Source organism: Fundulus heteroclitus, unplaced genomic scaffold (genome assembly GCF_011125445.2).
Source record: "Fundulus heteroclitus isolate FHET01 unplaced genomic scaffold, MU-UCD_Fhet_4.1 scaffold_36, whole genome shotgun sequence".
Taxonomy (NCBI): Eukaryota; Metazoa; Chordata; class Actinopteri; order Cyprinodontiformes; family Fundulidae; genus Fundulus; species Fundulus heteroclitus.
In genome coordinates this window covers 144,071-160,090 of record NW_023396770.1, presented here as the reverse complement: position 1 = coordinate 160,090, position 16,020 = coordinate 144,071, and the positions used below count along the sequence as shown (strand labels likewise).

Genomic DNA, 16,020 nt, shown 5'->3' with positions numbered 1-16,020 from the left:
TCAGTGGAACATAGGAACTAAATGCTGCTTCTCCATGTCTGGTTCTGGTTCTGGTTCTGCAGAGCAGGCTGGAGCCAGAAGACCTGTTCTCTACGTTCTTAGTCTTAGTGAAGACTTCAGAACCGCCTTAATCCTTGGTGGCATAGAGTCAGCGAGGTTCTGGAAACGTTCCTCAGAGCGTTTGGTGCGTATTGACATGACAGCATCACCAGATGCTGCAGATGTGTCGGCTGCACATCCGTGAAGTGAATCTCGTGTTCCACCTCCACCCAGACGTCTCTGTTGGAGATCTGGTGACTGGAGGCCGTGAGAGTTCAGGGAACTCGTTGTTCCAGGAACCAGTCTGAGAAGGTTCCTGCTTCAGGACCTGTTATCCTGCTGGAAGCAGCCATCAGAAGATGGTTCCCTGGTCATGGAGGGATGGACAAGGTCAGCAGCACTCAGGTAGGCTGTGGCGTCGACACGATGCTCAGGTGGTACTAAGGGACTCAAAGTGGGCCTAGAAAACCTCCCCCACACCTTCACACCATCAACAGCAGCAGCAGCCTGAACCGCTGATGCCAGGCTGGTGCTGCTGGTGGATCCAGGCTTTCACGTAGACGCCACCATCCCAATGTGGCAGCAGAGATCATCAGTCTATGTTGTCCAGGTTTGGAGAGCCTCAGGTTGCTGTTCTTAGCTGACAGGAGAGGAACCCCCCCCCCCCCCCCCCCTCAAGGTTCCACGTGTTCTCCTGCAGACCTTGGTTGTAACGAGTGGTTATCTGAGTTACTGCTGCCTTCCTATCAGCTCCACAGTTCTCTGGCATCAACGGCCGTTAATCAACTGAAAGGAAAGCAGCTTATCTCCTGAATTCACTCAACATGGAACACATTTAAAGACAGTTCAACAACTCCTTCATCGCCATTAAAGCTTTTTCTGAATAACTTCTGCCCAGGCAAAGCTCGGTTTCTATATAAGAAAGGAAAGGTGTCCGTTCTGGTTCTGGTTCTGGTTCTGTGGAGGGTTAGGGTGCAGCCTGGGTCTCTGTGGACAGAAACAGAATCTCCTTGTTCTTCCTTTGGCTGCACACTCAACCTGATTAAAGTGGGAGCAGCTTGTGTTGCCTTTGGTTTTTTAGCACTGCCACCTGCTGGACCGGAGGTGTAGAGCAGTTTTCTTCCCAACCTCCTCATGAGTGTTTAAGCTGATTAAATCAATGATCCACAGCCTTTCAGAGCAGTGGAAACATACAGAACACAAATGAACATGGATTCTTTTTATCCAGGGACAAAAAGGTATGAAAATCCTTGGACTTTAGCTGGAAAAGCAGCTGTTGTTACTGTTGTTTCCTCTGTTCTAATCTAAAATTGACTGTTTGTTCAGATTGTGATGAACAAAAAGCGTTTTTAAGCAGGCCTCCCACCTTCTGCTGCTATGAGCTTCAGTTGACATTGAAAATATTTCATCCCAGGGAGAGCAGCATCACTTCTGATTAGCTTCAACCTTCGTTCAAAGCTCACTGACTCCACTAAGCGCCCATAATCATCAGTCCCTCCCCGCCTGGTCCACGCCGCGGCCATCACAGCTCTGGCAGCTCAGACATGGAGGTGAAAGTCCAGGAGAGGAGCTGACAGAGCAGCTTCTCTCCTGCTGGTGAGAAGGTGGAGGATTCCTCTGAACCCCCTCAGAAACGTTTGCTGCCTTCCAGTTTCTCTGGGATTCGACTTTAAAGGAATTCAAGTTCTTGTTCACATTTTTGGGTCAGCTCATATATTTACATTCAAATCCAAGGAAAGGACCACATATTTGTGTTCGCTTTGTTTTCAATTCGGTTTTATTTATAAAGCAACGGTTCCCAACACGTCATCTCAAAGATCGTTACAAAGTCAATTCAATCAAATCCTCCAGACACATTGGTCATAGAAGTATGTAGCTTTGAATAAGTCAGACAATTTTTTATTAGCCTGTCAATTTACAGATGATACAATTACATTTTTACTACTTAGGTACAAATGAAGGATTCTTCTATCCTAAACTGAAATGTACCAACATGGTTCTGGTACCAAATACCAAACATATTTTTATTGTGTAAATCAGGTTCTGCTCCATGCTGATATATTCAGGAGCAGCGCTGAACTATTTCCGTCTTTTTTGTAACTTTGCTGAATATTTTCTTCAGCAATCAATTCCAACAGTTAAATAATTTCTACGGTTGCTGCTTGGCTCTAATATGTAGCTTCAGTCTGGCTCCAGTCAGTGTTTTTACTTCACTATTTACACTCTTTTCTTGCGTTGATTTATACCACAGCAGAACAGACAGCAGCATTGTGTGGAACTTCACACCTCCTATGAAGGAACAGCCTTTCCTTGTTCTTGTCCAGAAACATGTGTTTCAGGTAAAAGTGTCTGTGGGGACCCTAAATCCTGCTAAATGGGCCAACAGCGCCATCTGCTGTTCGGTGTGGACCTGCAGCCTTTATGGCGCATTCACACCTAACGAGAAAGAGGCGGTGTGAGTGGAGGATTTACGTATCAGCGCAGTCAGGAGCGGCGAAGCCATGCGGTCTGCGTGATTAGAGTATCAGTTTGATCATGATAAAATCAGCATATATTCACCAGGCCTCCATCCTGATATAAATAGCCCAGCATTGGGCGCGATTAGCCGATAAAAACAGGTGTGGCGCCATCTAGTGACAATACAGCAGAACTACCATAATGCTGGTTTACTTAATTAACAAATCAGAATTAAATAATGGCGGACCGAACCTGACCCTCTGCAACGTCTCGCAGTAAAGCGGCAGCTTGAACCGTTATTAATTAAATTTAGCCATCTACAGCAACTTTAAGAACCTCATGTCAGAACATTTTCCCACGTCAGTGAGTCAATGTGTTGCCAAGCTGCTGCATAAACCCCTCAGCCACCATTTTCTGCAGTTCTGGTTCTGCCAGTACCACTCCACAGAGACGGTAAGCTGCGTCTTCACGGAGACGGTCAGAAATAAAACCATGTATGTTTGGGCAATCTGTTTGGATTTAAAGACCAGGGTAGACCAGGGGTTCCCAAACTTTTTTAGCCGCGCACCCCCTTCAGTGTCCCACCCGGCTTGGCGCACCCCCCTCCTAATGATGTATTATTATGGTTGAATACATTAATTCAACCATCATAACAAAAGTTTTTTCCCTGTATATACTGTAAATAAGCTGCTAAAAGTGTGATAACTTCCTAATGTATGCTGATGATGGTGTTATTTTTACTCCTGCTGAAAGCACACAGGAAGCATCGTCTATCCTCACATCACCTGGACCATATACAGCACTGGCCCCTACAGTCCTGCCTGTTATTGAACAAATAAAAACAGTTTCAATGATGGTCCCGTGCGTTTCTGGGGGGAGTAGAGCTTCACCTTGTGCAGGATTTTAAGTAGGCTACTTCAGGTCACACTGGATCCAACACTTTCTTTAAAAAACACATTAAACTCACAACAAACACAATCAAATTTAATATCCATAGCTTCAAACAAATTAGACCATTAATGACAATTAACTTGAGAGGCGCCGGTTATAGCCGTGTCTCTTGAGATAATCTTCAGAGAACATCCTGCTGTGTGTTCAGAACATCGGGTCCGCTCGGTGGAACATCAGGAACGCTCCAACCTCAAATCAGGGATATTCAGCACGTTGGATTGTCTTGCCCCGATATCCTAGTGTGTACGGTGTCCCCCGAGGACAAAAGAGGTCGCAGCCTGGTCAGTGTGACGTGTAGCCAATCAGAAAGCGAGGCAAAGCGTTCCCGAGAGAACCCCATTTGCCCAAATAGATGAGCAGGTGAGGTTGTAGCGCATTAAAAGCAGAGTTAAAATCTATAAAAAGGTGACAAAGGCCTTTGGCTTTTCCAGATGTTTAAGTGCTAGTACACATAAACATCTGTACCCCGCCATGTCTAAGCGGACTGGAAAGGCTCAAGACCAGGATTTACCATCGATTTTAATAGGGACACCATATATTTCTCTAGGCACTTCATTACTACCGATGTTAGAGCCCAAAGTCATTATTGTCAGATGGCCTTGATTTCTTAGGAACCGGGATGATAATTGACCTTTTCAGTGATTGCTAGAAAATAGGGCACCAGCTCTTCAGCACAAGTCTTTCAAAGAAAAGCAGAAATGCCATCTGGGCCAGTAGATTTATTTTTGCCAACCTCATTAAAAAGTGATTTTGAAAGTATTAACTTTCAGCCTGGGACAGGAATCGGCACAATCAATGGACTGTATGAATTTGTCACACTCTGAAGAGAGAACCTGATAAAAAAGTTATTGAGCCCATTAGTTTTTTTAAGATCGTCTGTGATGAGACACCTTCTCTTTGTGGTCATACTGACTGCTGCTGTCATAGAATCCATCATTTTTTGGTCCCTCAGTAACAAGTTCTCCATTGTATCCCTGTGTTTATTCCTGGCCTACTGACTTCTTTTTGCACTATTTTCAAATCTATACGATCCTTGTTTTCAAAAGCACTTGTTTTTACGTGTAATACAGTTCTTAATTTATTTATATAAGATCATGGGAGTATTCGCAAGATTTCCCATCTGACATATGAAGGATCTTAAGTGAAATCTGTTTGTCTGACACTGTACGACTAAACACGGTTAATGTACCATTTTCTATCATTACATGTGCCGTCTCAGGCTTTGAAAATGGTCCGACTATTTTAAAATTCTGCCGTATGAGCCAGCCTTTACCCCGGGCTCACACTGAATACGGTGCAGACACGCTTGCTGCGCCTCAACGGTTCCCAGATCAAGCTCCTGAATTTCATGAGTTGGACACAGCTGCAATCAACAATTATTTCTGATTTCCAGAGGACTTCACCATTGAAATTCAGAGAGCTATTGCTGAAGCAACAATGCTCACATGCATGGCAGCTGGATGTAACAATACATCGGGTAAAAGTGGAAAAACATTAGTTATTTCACCTTTCCCGTTCATGATCCACCGGTTCTTTTGCTGGATTACCACCGTGAAGAGGGAGGATTTACCATCGTGCTTCTGGCCAGAGAGAAAAAACGTCGTCTGTAGCAACATTTAGAAGAAGAATGTCTTCAAGATGACATGAGAGACTTTTCTCTAGGTTTTTCTTTTTTATGATGTAGAATTTGCCGGAACATTTGTTTACCGACCAGAAAGGCGGAGAGTGATATGACACACTTAGAAAGAATGCTCAATGCTACGAAGCTAACTTATTTTATGCAACTTTGGTCTTATTTTTTCTGAAGTCACTTGTAAATTTCATGAGTTGCAGGTTTTTTTGGGCTTGTTTCTAAAGTGAAGTCGATTGTTTGGAGTCTAAACTAAGTGACGGTGAAATATCCCTCCGCCTCATAACGCTGCAGCTCATCCTGACAGCAGCTCATCCTGACAGCAGCTCATCCTGACAGCAGCTCATCCTGACAGCAGCAGATGAAACTCAGAATGAGCCGCTCTGCCCGTATTTTCTGCAGGTCTAAGAGTGTGTTCCAACTACAGAGGAATCACACTCTTAAGCCTCCCTGGTAAGGTCTATTCAGGGGTTCTGGAAAGGAGGGTCCGTCGGATAGTCGAATCTGGGATTCAGGAAGAGCAGTGTGGTTTTGGTCCTGGCCGTGGAACACTGGACCAGCTCTATACCCTCAGCAGGATTCTGGAGGGGGCATGGGAGTTTGCCCAACCAGTCTACATGTGCTTTGTGGATCTGGAGAAGGCATTCAACCGTGTCCCCCGGGGGATCCTGTGGGGGGGGGGGGGGGGGGGGGGGGTACTCCGGGAGTATGGAGTACCGGACCCTTTAATAAGGGCTGTTAGGTCTCTGTACGACCGGTGTCAGAGTCTGGTCCGCATTGCCGGCAGTAAGTCGTACTCGTTTCCGGTGAGAGTTGGACTCCGCCAAGGTTGCCCTTTGTCACAGATTCTGTTCATAACTTTTATGGACAGAATTTCTAGGCGCAGCCAAGGTGTTGAGGGGATCCGCTTTGGTGGCCTTAGGATTGCGTCTCTGCTATTCGCGGATGACGTGGTCCTATTGGCTTCATCAGGGCGTGATCTACAGCTCTCACTGGAGCGGTTCGCAGCCGAGTGCGAAGCGGCCGGGATGAAGATCAGTGCCTCCAAATCCGAGACCATGGTCTTGAACCGGAAAAGGGTAGAGTGCCTTCTCCGGGTTGGGGAGGATGTCCTGCCCCTAGTGGAGGAGTTCAAGTATCTTGGGGTCTTGTTCACGAATGAGGGGAAGATGGAGCGGGAGATGGACAGGCGGATTGGTGCAGCGTCTGCTGTGAAGCGGGCGCTGTACCGATCCGTTGTGGTGAAGAGAGAGCTGAGCCAACAGGCGAAGCTCTCGATTTACCGGTTGATCTACGTTCCTACCCTCATCTATGGTCACGAGCTTTGAGTCGTGGCAGAAAGAACGAGATCCCGGATCCAAGTGGCTGAAATGAGTTTTCTCAGTAGTGTGTCTGGGCTCTCCCTTAGAGATAGGGTGAGGAGCTCAGTCATCCGGGGAGGACTCAGAGTAGAGCCGCTGCTCCTCCACGTCCAGAGGAGCCAGTTGAGGTGGCTCGGGCATCTGGTCAGGATGCCTCCTGGACGCCTCCCTGGTGAGGTGTTCCGGGCACGTCCCACCGGGAGGAGGCCCAGGGGAAGACCCAGGACACGCTGGAGGGACTATGTCTCTCTGCTGGGAACGCCTTGGGATTCCTCCTGAGGAGCTGGCCCAAGTGGCCGGGGAGAGGGACGTCTGGGCCTCTCTACTGAAGCTGCTACCCCCGCGACCCGACCCCGGATAAGAGGAAGAAGATGGATGGACGGATGGACTTTTAACATTGCAGAACCCAACCCATAAACCGTACTTTAATGCTTATTTGTTGTCTTTTTATGTCTCTAAAATGTAAAATTAGTATTACTTTAAATTTAAATGCTTAATACCATGTCTATGGGTTAAAAAACTATATTTTGGCATGAAAACGGATATTTATTTACAAGAGGACAGATAGGGCATTGGGACTTGCTCTACAGCCGATACCGTGACCTGACGTCACAAACTGGGAGGAGGCAGTACTGTTCTTCACCAAGATGGCTGCCTCCATAAAAGGACCTTCAAATGGAATTTACTCTTAATTAAAAAGCTTATCATTTATTGAACAGTATGAAATAATTTTATATTTAAAGCACTTTCAGCAGTTTGAATTCTGATTTTGACCAGACTTCTCCTTTAAATTATATAAATTGTAATTGTCAATTATATGTATTAATACTATTTATAATCAAACAGGTATAACTGCATAACAGTAGCAAGCTAGAATTAGCATTAACTTACCCGGTACACTTTGGGGTGAGCTAATGCTTTCGTCTTTGATCAGTGGTTTCCAGAAGTCTTGGTCTTCTTCATCTGCTCTCTGTTCTCTCGTCTTTCTCTTCTGTCAACTCCTTATTCCCTCTTTTCTACCTTCTCTAACTCATTAAAAAATATAGCCTACAATGAGCAGCTATGTGTCCATGCTAGGTTGTCTCTCAGTGCCCCCCCCACTAAAGCCACATTCAGCTGTAATAAAAAACAAACAGACCCTTAGTGAACCTCTCAAAGTTGGTACTACTGGAAAACAGGCATAATTAAACACTATCAGGACGACTGCTTTCCGTATATTGCTTTACTTGGAGGAATAGATGTTTTGTTTTGTTTTTATGGTAAAAATACGTGACCAAGCCCCTTCAAAGATTGGTTAATTTCTTCTTAAAATGACCAAAGTATAGAACAAGCTTGCAGAATGCGTCCCATCTTTAGAAGTAATGACTCTGCCGTTTACCTTCACAGCCGCTCATATCCACTAGGATTGCTCTCATTTCAGGCTCCTGGAGGAGTTGTGTTCCTCCAGTGAGGAAAAGACTGGAAAATATGAAGAGCCCAGACGATCCGATTTCAAACACAGAATCCCAAGTGGAAGCAGACAAATGTCACTCTGCAGCCGTGTTCGTGCTGCAGACATTTTTTATGTAATAACCTTTGAGAGAGGGGATAGTTGAGTATGTGCTCGGCTCGTACAGCTTTACAGCCACCTCGTCCTCAGCGTGTCGTTTTTTTGTCTACTTAAAGAAGTAGACAAAAAAACTCCTCACAGTTGCAACAGAAATATTATTGATACTGTAAACAAATATAACAATAAAAGATCTACTGACTTACATAACATTATGTCTCTAAAACATGTAATAGAGGGATTTCAAAACCACTATAATATGTCAATCTGTCAATATCCTAGCAAAATGAAAATAGAGTAATCCTATTATACAAAAAGGGACATAAACATCTTAACCCAACCCTAACAACTATACACTCCGTTTTTCATACTATTTAGCTAAACATAAGGTTGAAATATATATTTTAAGTGTTGTTACAATAAAAACACTTAACAAAACAATCTTCCACTTAAATCACGTTTGGATATTACAAATGGATGGTTGAATGATACACGGCTTTAATTTCAGTATGATGCATGATAATAGTTTTTTTTAAACATCTCAAACTCACCTCATGTCCGATGGTTCCCATGTTCAGACGCTGACGTTGATGTTAATGCTCACTTCTCTGCCGCAAGTCCAAAGCTTTCTTCGTTGTCTTCAGTTAACGTCAGCCGGAAACTAGGAACGCTCTCTATCTGCAGACGCCATTATTTACGCTGATCTATCCTGATACAGAACCTATAAGCTACTCCAGTGTCCTGGAGAACATGGACTCCCCTACTGTATTTACTCTTATCCCTAGCCAGCAGTTTTAGGTAAGATTCTATGTCGCCCGTTCTGGCCCCTGGCAGGCATTTCACTACGGTCCCTGGTGTCTCTAGTGTCATGTTTCTGACTATGGAGCTGCCAATAATCAGGGTCGGCTTCTCAGCAGGTGTGTCGCTGAGTGGGGAAATTAGTTAGAAACGCAGACGGGTTGGTGGTGAACTGGGGTTGGAATCTAGAGCTATGCTTCCTACGTATTGACTCCCAGCCGGCCTGCAGGTGCTGCTGGGGGACCGCTACTTCCAGCCAGTGTTGTAGTACTCGAGTTTGAGTCTCGGACTCGAGTTTGAGTCTTGGACTCGAGTTTGAGTCTCGGACTCGAACTCGAGTCTGAGTCATTAGCTAAATTTAGAGACTCGTGACTTGACTTGGACTTGAGCACTGATGACTCGAACTTGGACTCGACTCCTACATTCAGATCATTCTGACTCGGAAATTGAGAAAAAGACTCGACTTTTTTTATATCATTAGGCTATAATTTTAATATGTCATTAGAATATTATTTGGTGTATGATTTTAATATCTAAATGTCGTGCCGCGCACGTGACGTCACCATCTCATGAGCAACGCCCCTTGCTGCTAAGGTTGGGCAAACAGTGTGAGAGCGCACGTAGCAACCAGCCGTTACACATGCAACAGATACAACTATATGACCGACTTTACAGCTGTTAAACTTTCACAAGAGGAAGTCCAGGCGCCCATTTTACTGGTAGAACTGTGGAACAACATACCAACGTTCAGCTCAAACGATGGATTGAGTGTCGAGGGCTCGGAAAGACTGGAAAACTGGCCAAGTTGATAGGAAGGTAAGTCGTTGTTTTTCTCCTGCTCGGCGTTCATGGCGTCATCAGCCATTTTTTTTTTTTTTCTGTTTGTAGTCACCGTCCAGGAATCGGTATAAATTGTCCGGCCCGCCGAACAATTTAGTCCGGTCCGGTGGCGAAATGCATCATTAATGGCTGTATCTCCTCGCTGCATCGACCGATCCACACCAGATTGTTGTGAGTCATGGGGGAGGGCTGCCGAACGCGTTTGTGGGAATCGCCCGGTGGACCGGCGAGGAAAATGCGTGACAGCATCTGCGGTGGCGGGCGGCCGACGGTGCGCGAACCCCGCCCGCCGGCCGGCACCGCGGCGGTGGCCAATAGGCCGGAGCGGCGCTTGGCTGCGAGGGCCGATCGACACCGCTTGCGGCTTTAACATCCTTCATATGCGGCCTATCAGCGTACCTCGAGTCGCTGTTGCACGTTCCATAACAACAATGTTTAAAAACCACGGTTAGGAGACGTCTTAGACTTGGAAAAAGCGGTAGTTTTACCGAGTAAAACCAGGGTAACTACAGCGAAAGAGTTATTAGTGCAATGGAATGTTACTGCTTCATGTCATACATCACACGTCACGGCATGTTCCTACAACGAACTTGGATCAATAAGTGACTCGACTCGGACTCGACTCGGATTTTTTTTTAATGACTTGGACTTGACTCGGACTTGAACACTGGTGACTCGAACCTGGACTCGGACTCGAGGCATAGTGACTTGACTACAACACTGCTTCCAGCTGGCCTGCAGGTGCTGCTGGGGGACCGCTACATGAACCTAATCCAAGCAGCCAGGCTGGTTCAGGGTCATAATCTTTAACCTGCTACCTGAGGCCTGCAGAGTCCTGAGGTTCTGGTCGTTTCTCTGGGTTAGGGTTAGAACCTGCTGGAAGGCTGGAAGCTCCGGAGATGTTCTCCTCCTGGGGTGATCTTCCTCTCTGCAGGTTGATGGATCTTAGATGGTTTGGAGATGATCTTTGAACCCTTCCCAGGTTGGTGAGCAGCAGCAGTTGCTGCTCTGGGGTCATTGCTGATGTCTTTCCCACTTTCCTCGTAACTGCTGTGGAAAAGGTGGGGATGACTTTATTGTCATTGTTCCATATGTAGTCTCAGGTTTTGGCAGATAATAAAAGCTGTAACTTGTTTTAGATCCTGAATAAAGCCTGGATGAGTAGTGTGTGAAGCTGTTTGGTTTCTTTCCTCGCAGGTTGCAGGGAAGCTGTCGGAGTCCCTGATTGCCCTGGGGAGCTGCAGCATATCAAAGTCCTTCCTCATCTGTCACATCCTGTCGCAGATCAGCTCTCTGGCTGAGCAGCTCTGGCAGACCTCCCAGGTAAACACAGCGCTCTGCGTCGTCCTGCTTTGGCTCTGCCACAGAAGATGCTTTGTTTCTCGCTGCTTTTGTCTTCTGCTGATAAGCTGCTGCTTTGTCTTCCAGAAGCACTTTTGCCTTATAGAAAAGCAGCTTGTCCTAAATTATTTTGACTTTATGATTTTGGTCTCAGCCACCTCGCCTGTCTTTGTCTCTGTTCATATCTGCCTTTTCTCCATACAGACTCTTTGTCTGCAGCACATTTCACACCTGCTGGCTTCTTTTGTTCTTGGCTTCATGCCCAAACGTTTTACCCTTTAGACTTGTTGCCCCGGTCTCTGTTGAGCCACAGAAATCAATACAGCATCCCACCAGTTTCCTTCCTGAGTGCATTCAAACGGCTCTTCTTGAGTCACAGGCCAGGTAGCTCCGGCGCCGGTCCGGCCAGCTTTTTTTGGAACCAAGTGTCATTTCAGCAGGGCTCCTTTGAAATGAAAGCATGTAGAAGGCTAAAGAGGTCCGGCTGATATTTGTCAGCGTCAGCCCTCCCAGCCGTTTTACCCTTCTCCTTGACACAAACACAGATTGTGTTTTAGCCTCTGGAAGCAGTTTGCTGTGGAGACTTTATCCTGAGCAGACTGAGTGTTTAAAAGATAAAAACCAACAAGAGCATATGTTTGATATAAAGCTGTAATTTTATTTGGTTAATTTATTTGATTCCTTTATTTTCCTTTGTTGTTTTGCCACTTTTAACCTTAGTTTGTCGTATTTATTTCTGTTTTGCTGCGTAATACTTGGTCAGTGTTTATTTGCTCTTGCTTTATAAATAAAGTTCTAGGGAATCGAGCTGCATTGTCCACTACACATCCACATTGCACTATCACTACTCCAGGGCACTACACAGTACGTAGTACTACACAGAAGTGCCATCCAAAATAACGTGACTTTATTAGGTCCGCAGCAGTCACCCTGGTGTTCTCCAGCATTAGGACCGCTGTAGTTCAATTAAATGCCAATAAAGTTATTTCATTTTTCATCAAATAACCTCGTTCTGCCAGGTACTGTCCTGTGAATATCAGCCCAATTTGGCTTTTACTACTGAATTGTAGTAAAGACTTAGACAAACTTTATTGTCATACATAGTGCATACAAAATGAAATTTCGTTGCATACAGCTTACGGCAATGTAATGAGATTGCAATTGAGATAAAATAACATTACAATACAGGGTGCAGCAGTGATAAGAATGTAACAGTGCAGAAGAAAAACAGCTTTTTAAAAAAAAGTGTGCAGAAGAATGTTCCACCATGTCTGTAGTGCAAAAATAATGGTGCAAAATGGGCATTGATGTGAAAAGTTCATTGTTGGCAGTGCAGCATAATAATGGTGCAAAAAATGCAGTAAACGTTGTTGTGAAATTTCTTTATTGATGTATGTAACTCTGCTCATATCTTCTCTGAGTGTACCTGCATCACTTTCCCGTGTGAAAGAAGCTCTCATGCTTATAGATTTACTGTGTTTTCATTTCCGAGGACACAGAGAGGAATTAGATAAGAACTGGATGGTACCAGTTGGTGCATTCCGTGGCATTTACTCCCACTTCCTTTGTTAACCCAAAATGTATAAAAGGTTGTGTGTTCTTTTTCTCAGTGCTCTGTTTCCTGACTGCGTTGGGACAGAGACATTCAAACGCTCATGCCTTTGAATAAATAACTTACAAGAACAAGGTGCACCTGTTCTTTTCATGAGTTGTTTGCTCACTTAATTGATAAATATTAATATCCACTACAACGTTCAGTTGTGTACTTTTAAGTTTAAATGGATTGTAAAAGTTCAGCAACGTTGGCAGTGCAAAATAATGATGTGAAGTGGCCATAAAGCTCAGCTGTGTGCATGTGTGATGCAGAGTGCATAAACTAAATAGTTTTCTTTGGATGAATCAGTTTAATCAAATGGCGTTTTTCCTTTTATAGATTGGTTCCAGTTCAGCACACCAAAAAAAACTGGAAAAAGGAAAGTGTCGGAGCAGAAATGATTTATCAGGCTTTTTATAGGCGAGCACAATAAGAGAAGGACAGTGGGAGCTCCATGGGGTTTGATTTGGAAATGAAGAGTAGCCGTGCTGAGATGGATGGCCTACGCTGATGGAGGTGATTATTGTCCTTCGTTGTAAGCAGCTTAGTAAATGGTGACGAAGCTACACATCAAACTGGACCAGCGATTGTTAAATCCACCTTGCATCGCGTGTCATAGTTTAATAAGATAGCTAAAACTGCACTGTGTAAAAAGTTCACTAAGCCCCAAGGTGCTTTGTGAATCACTTTTATCTTAATGAGGAAAAATCTTAAGAAAATCTTAGAATTGGAGAAATTCTAGGATTTTTCCTAAAATGACTAGGAGCTACTTTAAGTGAGGATTCTTAGTGGAATCGGCCTCTGGGTTGTTGCTTTACTGTAATAAACACCTTAATGCTTGTGCTTGCCCTTCAGGGGGATTATGGTGAAGCCGTTTCTACATATTTCTGTAATGTTACTCGTGTGGATCGCTGCCATGGGATTGGTCTGTGGAGAATGTTTTAACCCGCCGTCTGAAGGACACGCTTTAAAACGTGAGGTGACCAGCAGGTAGCTGAGGTCAGCGTTTCTAACACACGCCGTCAGCGACGCTGCTGCCGTCAGCGAACTGACGAGCTGCACCATCTGCTGGAGGGCGACGAGGACCAAAGAGCCGACGCATCGCCCCGCTGCCGAGGCGTTACTGTCAGCGCTGCTGCATCCTCGCTGCAGGGGTCCTGCTCGCTGTCCGGCCTGCAGCTGACTGAATGAATTTAATCGTAGGTGGACTTAAAACAGCAAAAAGCTTTCCAGTAGATCTTATTCATCAAGAACAAAGCAAAGCAGAAGCTAATTAATTTCAAGCACAATTAGACTGGAAGCTGTATCTGGCTTAAATGTGCTGAAACTGATGACCACAGTCATTACTCATTTATCGCCTACTTACTGTGTTAAATGATGACGTCTTGCTTAGAGCAGCCGGTTCAGGACTTCCTGCTTCATCAGAAGAACAGAACAGCTGTTCATTTTCAGATTAATAAAATGTGAAGATTGAGAGGTTGAACCCACACCAACCCTGAGATATTTGTTATATAATATTAGGAATTTCTGTGAGATATTTTCCTAGGTGTAGAGTAATGTGTGTGTTTTGCAACAAGCTCCTGTAGAAATCAGCTGCGGTGCTGAGAGTATCCTGGCAAGGACTGTGGGATGCTTCATTTGAAGTGAGGCCTGACTGAATCGGGTGTTAGATTCTCATTAGAGCGTCCTGATGAGTTCCATGGCCGGTCAGCGTCTGTGATGATTGCTCTTAATGATATTAAGTTTGCCTCGGGGATATTGAATTTTTCCAGACATGCATGGTTTGGAGTTGGCTGCAAAGCCCGATGAAATGAGCATCACATCTGCTGTCTCTAAAGGGCACTGCCAGTTCAATTTACACTTCGCGGGTCTGCAGCCCTGAGCGAGTGCTCCTGGTCTCCTTCATGCATCACATTTCATTTTTAAATATCAAGAGAGAGCAGATTAAATTACCTAAAAAAAAAAAAAAAAAAAAAAAAAACTCCACCCTTCTGGTGCAAGCGAAAATTAAATATTTCTTAAAATCATAGCCGTATTGATCTGCTTCTCATGATGACGCTATTTGAAAAGGCTTCATCTGATGCAGCTTTTCAAGTGAAATTCTAAGAAGCATTTCAACTGATTTATAAATTGTTTTATAAACCATTCTATTCATTTGAACTACCTTATATGAACAAAAATGACCTCAGATCTTACTAAAACAGTTATATTGCTGTAATTAAATGAAATATGGTATATGGCAGAGTGGTGTGAGGAAGTTCAGGGGCTGATTCCTATCCTACCTAAATTTAACTGAGTCTTTAAAAAATCCGAAACACCACCGAGATAAAAGAAGGAAATCATCTCAGCAGTGTCCAAAGAAAGCAAAGACAAAGTAGAATGTGGATCGTTTAGACCAATAATTGTTTTAAATATTGACTATAGGCTCTTTACCTCTGCTATTATCAGACGAAAGATTCACACTCTCTAATGCACAATAATCAGACAGGATTTACACCACAGCGTCAAACACAGATAAAATGCGGAGGTCACCATATGTAATAGATTATGCAAAAATTATTCCTTCAGTTTAGTTTTTATTCAGTTAAAGAACATTTTGTCTCCTCCTGCATTGATTTCTTCTATTTCCTCAGAGGCTGAACTGGTTCATAGTCACCTGGTGACATGGTGATGTAGAGCTGTGTGTCGTCTGCATAGTGATGGTAGCTGATGATGTTTATGATCTGAGCTAGAGGAGCATGTAGATCTAGAACAGGAGGAACCCAGGATGGAACCTTGGAGAACCCCACATGTGATTTATGTCGTCTCTGATGTAAAGTTACCTGCTGACATTAAAAGTCCTTTAAGTACGATTTAAACCAGTGGAGAGCTGGAGCAGAGAGGCCGACCCAGTTCTCCAGACGTTCTAACAGGATGGAGTGATCCACAGCATCAATGCTGCACTGAGGTCCAACAGAACCAGCACTGAGGTTCTGAGGTCCAATAGAACCAGCACGGTGGTTCTTCCACAGTCTGTATTTCTATGGATGTCATCAAACACCTTGATCAGGGCGGTCTCTGTACTGTGGTGAGGAAACCTGACTGGAAAACATCAAAGCGGCTGGTCGTTGTTAAGAAGCTGTTTAATTGTTGAAACTCAGATTTTTCTATAATCTACTGATAAAGGAGGTTTGAGATGGGCCTGAAGTTCTGGAGTTGAGGAAGATGCAGTCACTTCGTCAGTTTGTCCCGTTTCAGCTCTCCTGAAACAGAATATGAAACGAGTCGCGCGTCCTGGTTAACATGGTTAACATGTTAACCATGTTAACATGGTTAACATGGTTAACATGCAGCGAGCTACAAAAGATCCCTTCAGCTCGGTCCATCTTCTTCAAAAGTCACAGAAACTCAGAGTTAAGTAGCTGCATAAGTAGCCATCTGGCGCGTTAACACAAAGGCGACAAAGAGCAGCTTTCCACACCCG

The 16,020-nt window shown here is 44.5% G+C and overlaps 1 protein-coding gene across 1 annotated transcript in view; it reads left to right on the top strand.

Annotated features, from left to right (window-relative positions):
- Positions 1–16,020, top strand: part of LOC105921809 (meiosis-specific, MEI4 homolog (S. cerevisiae)) — a 60,792-nt gene that overhangs the window by 12,850 nt on the left and 31,922 nt on the right. The window contains exon 4 of the mRNA XM_021313608.2: positions 10,820–10,945. Coding sequence (XP_021169283.2) covers positions 10,820–10,945 — 126 coding nt within the window. The remainder of the gene's footprint in view (positions 1–10,819; positions 10,946–16,020) is intronic.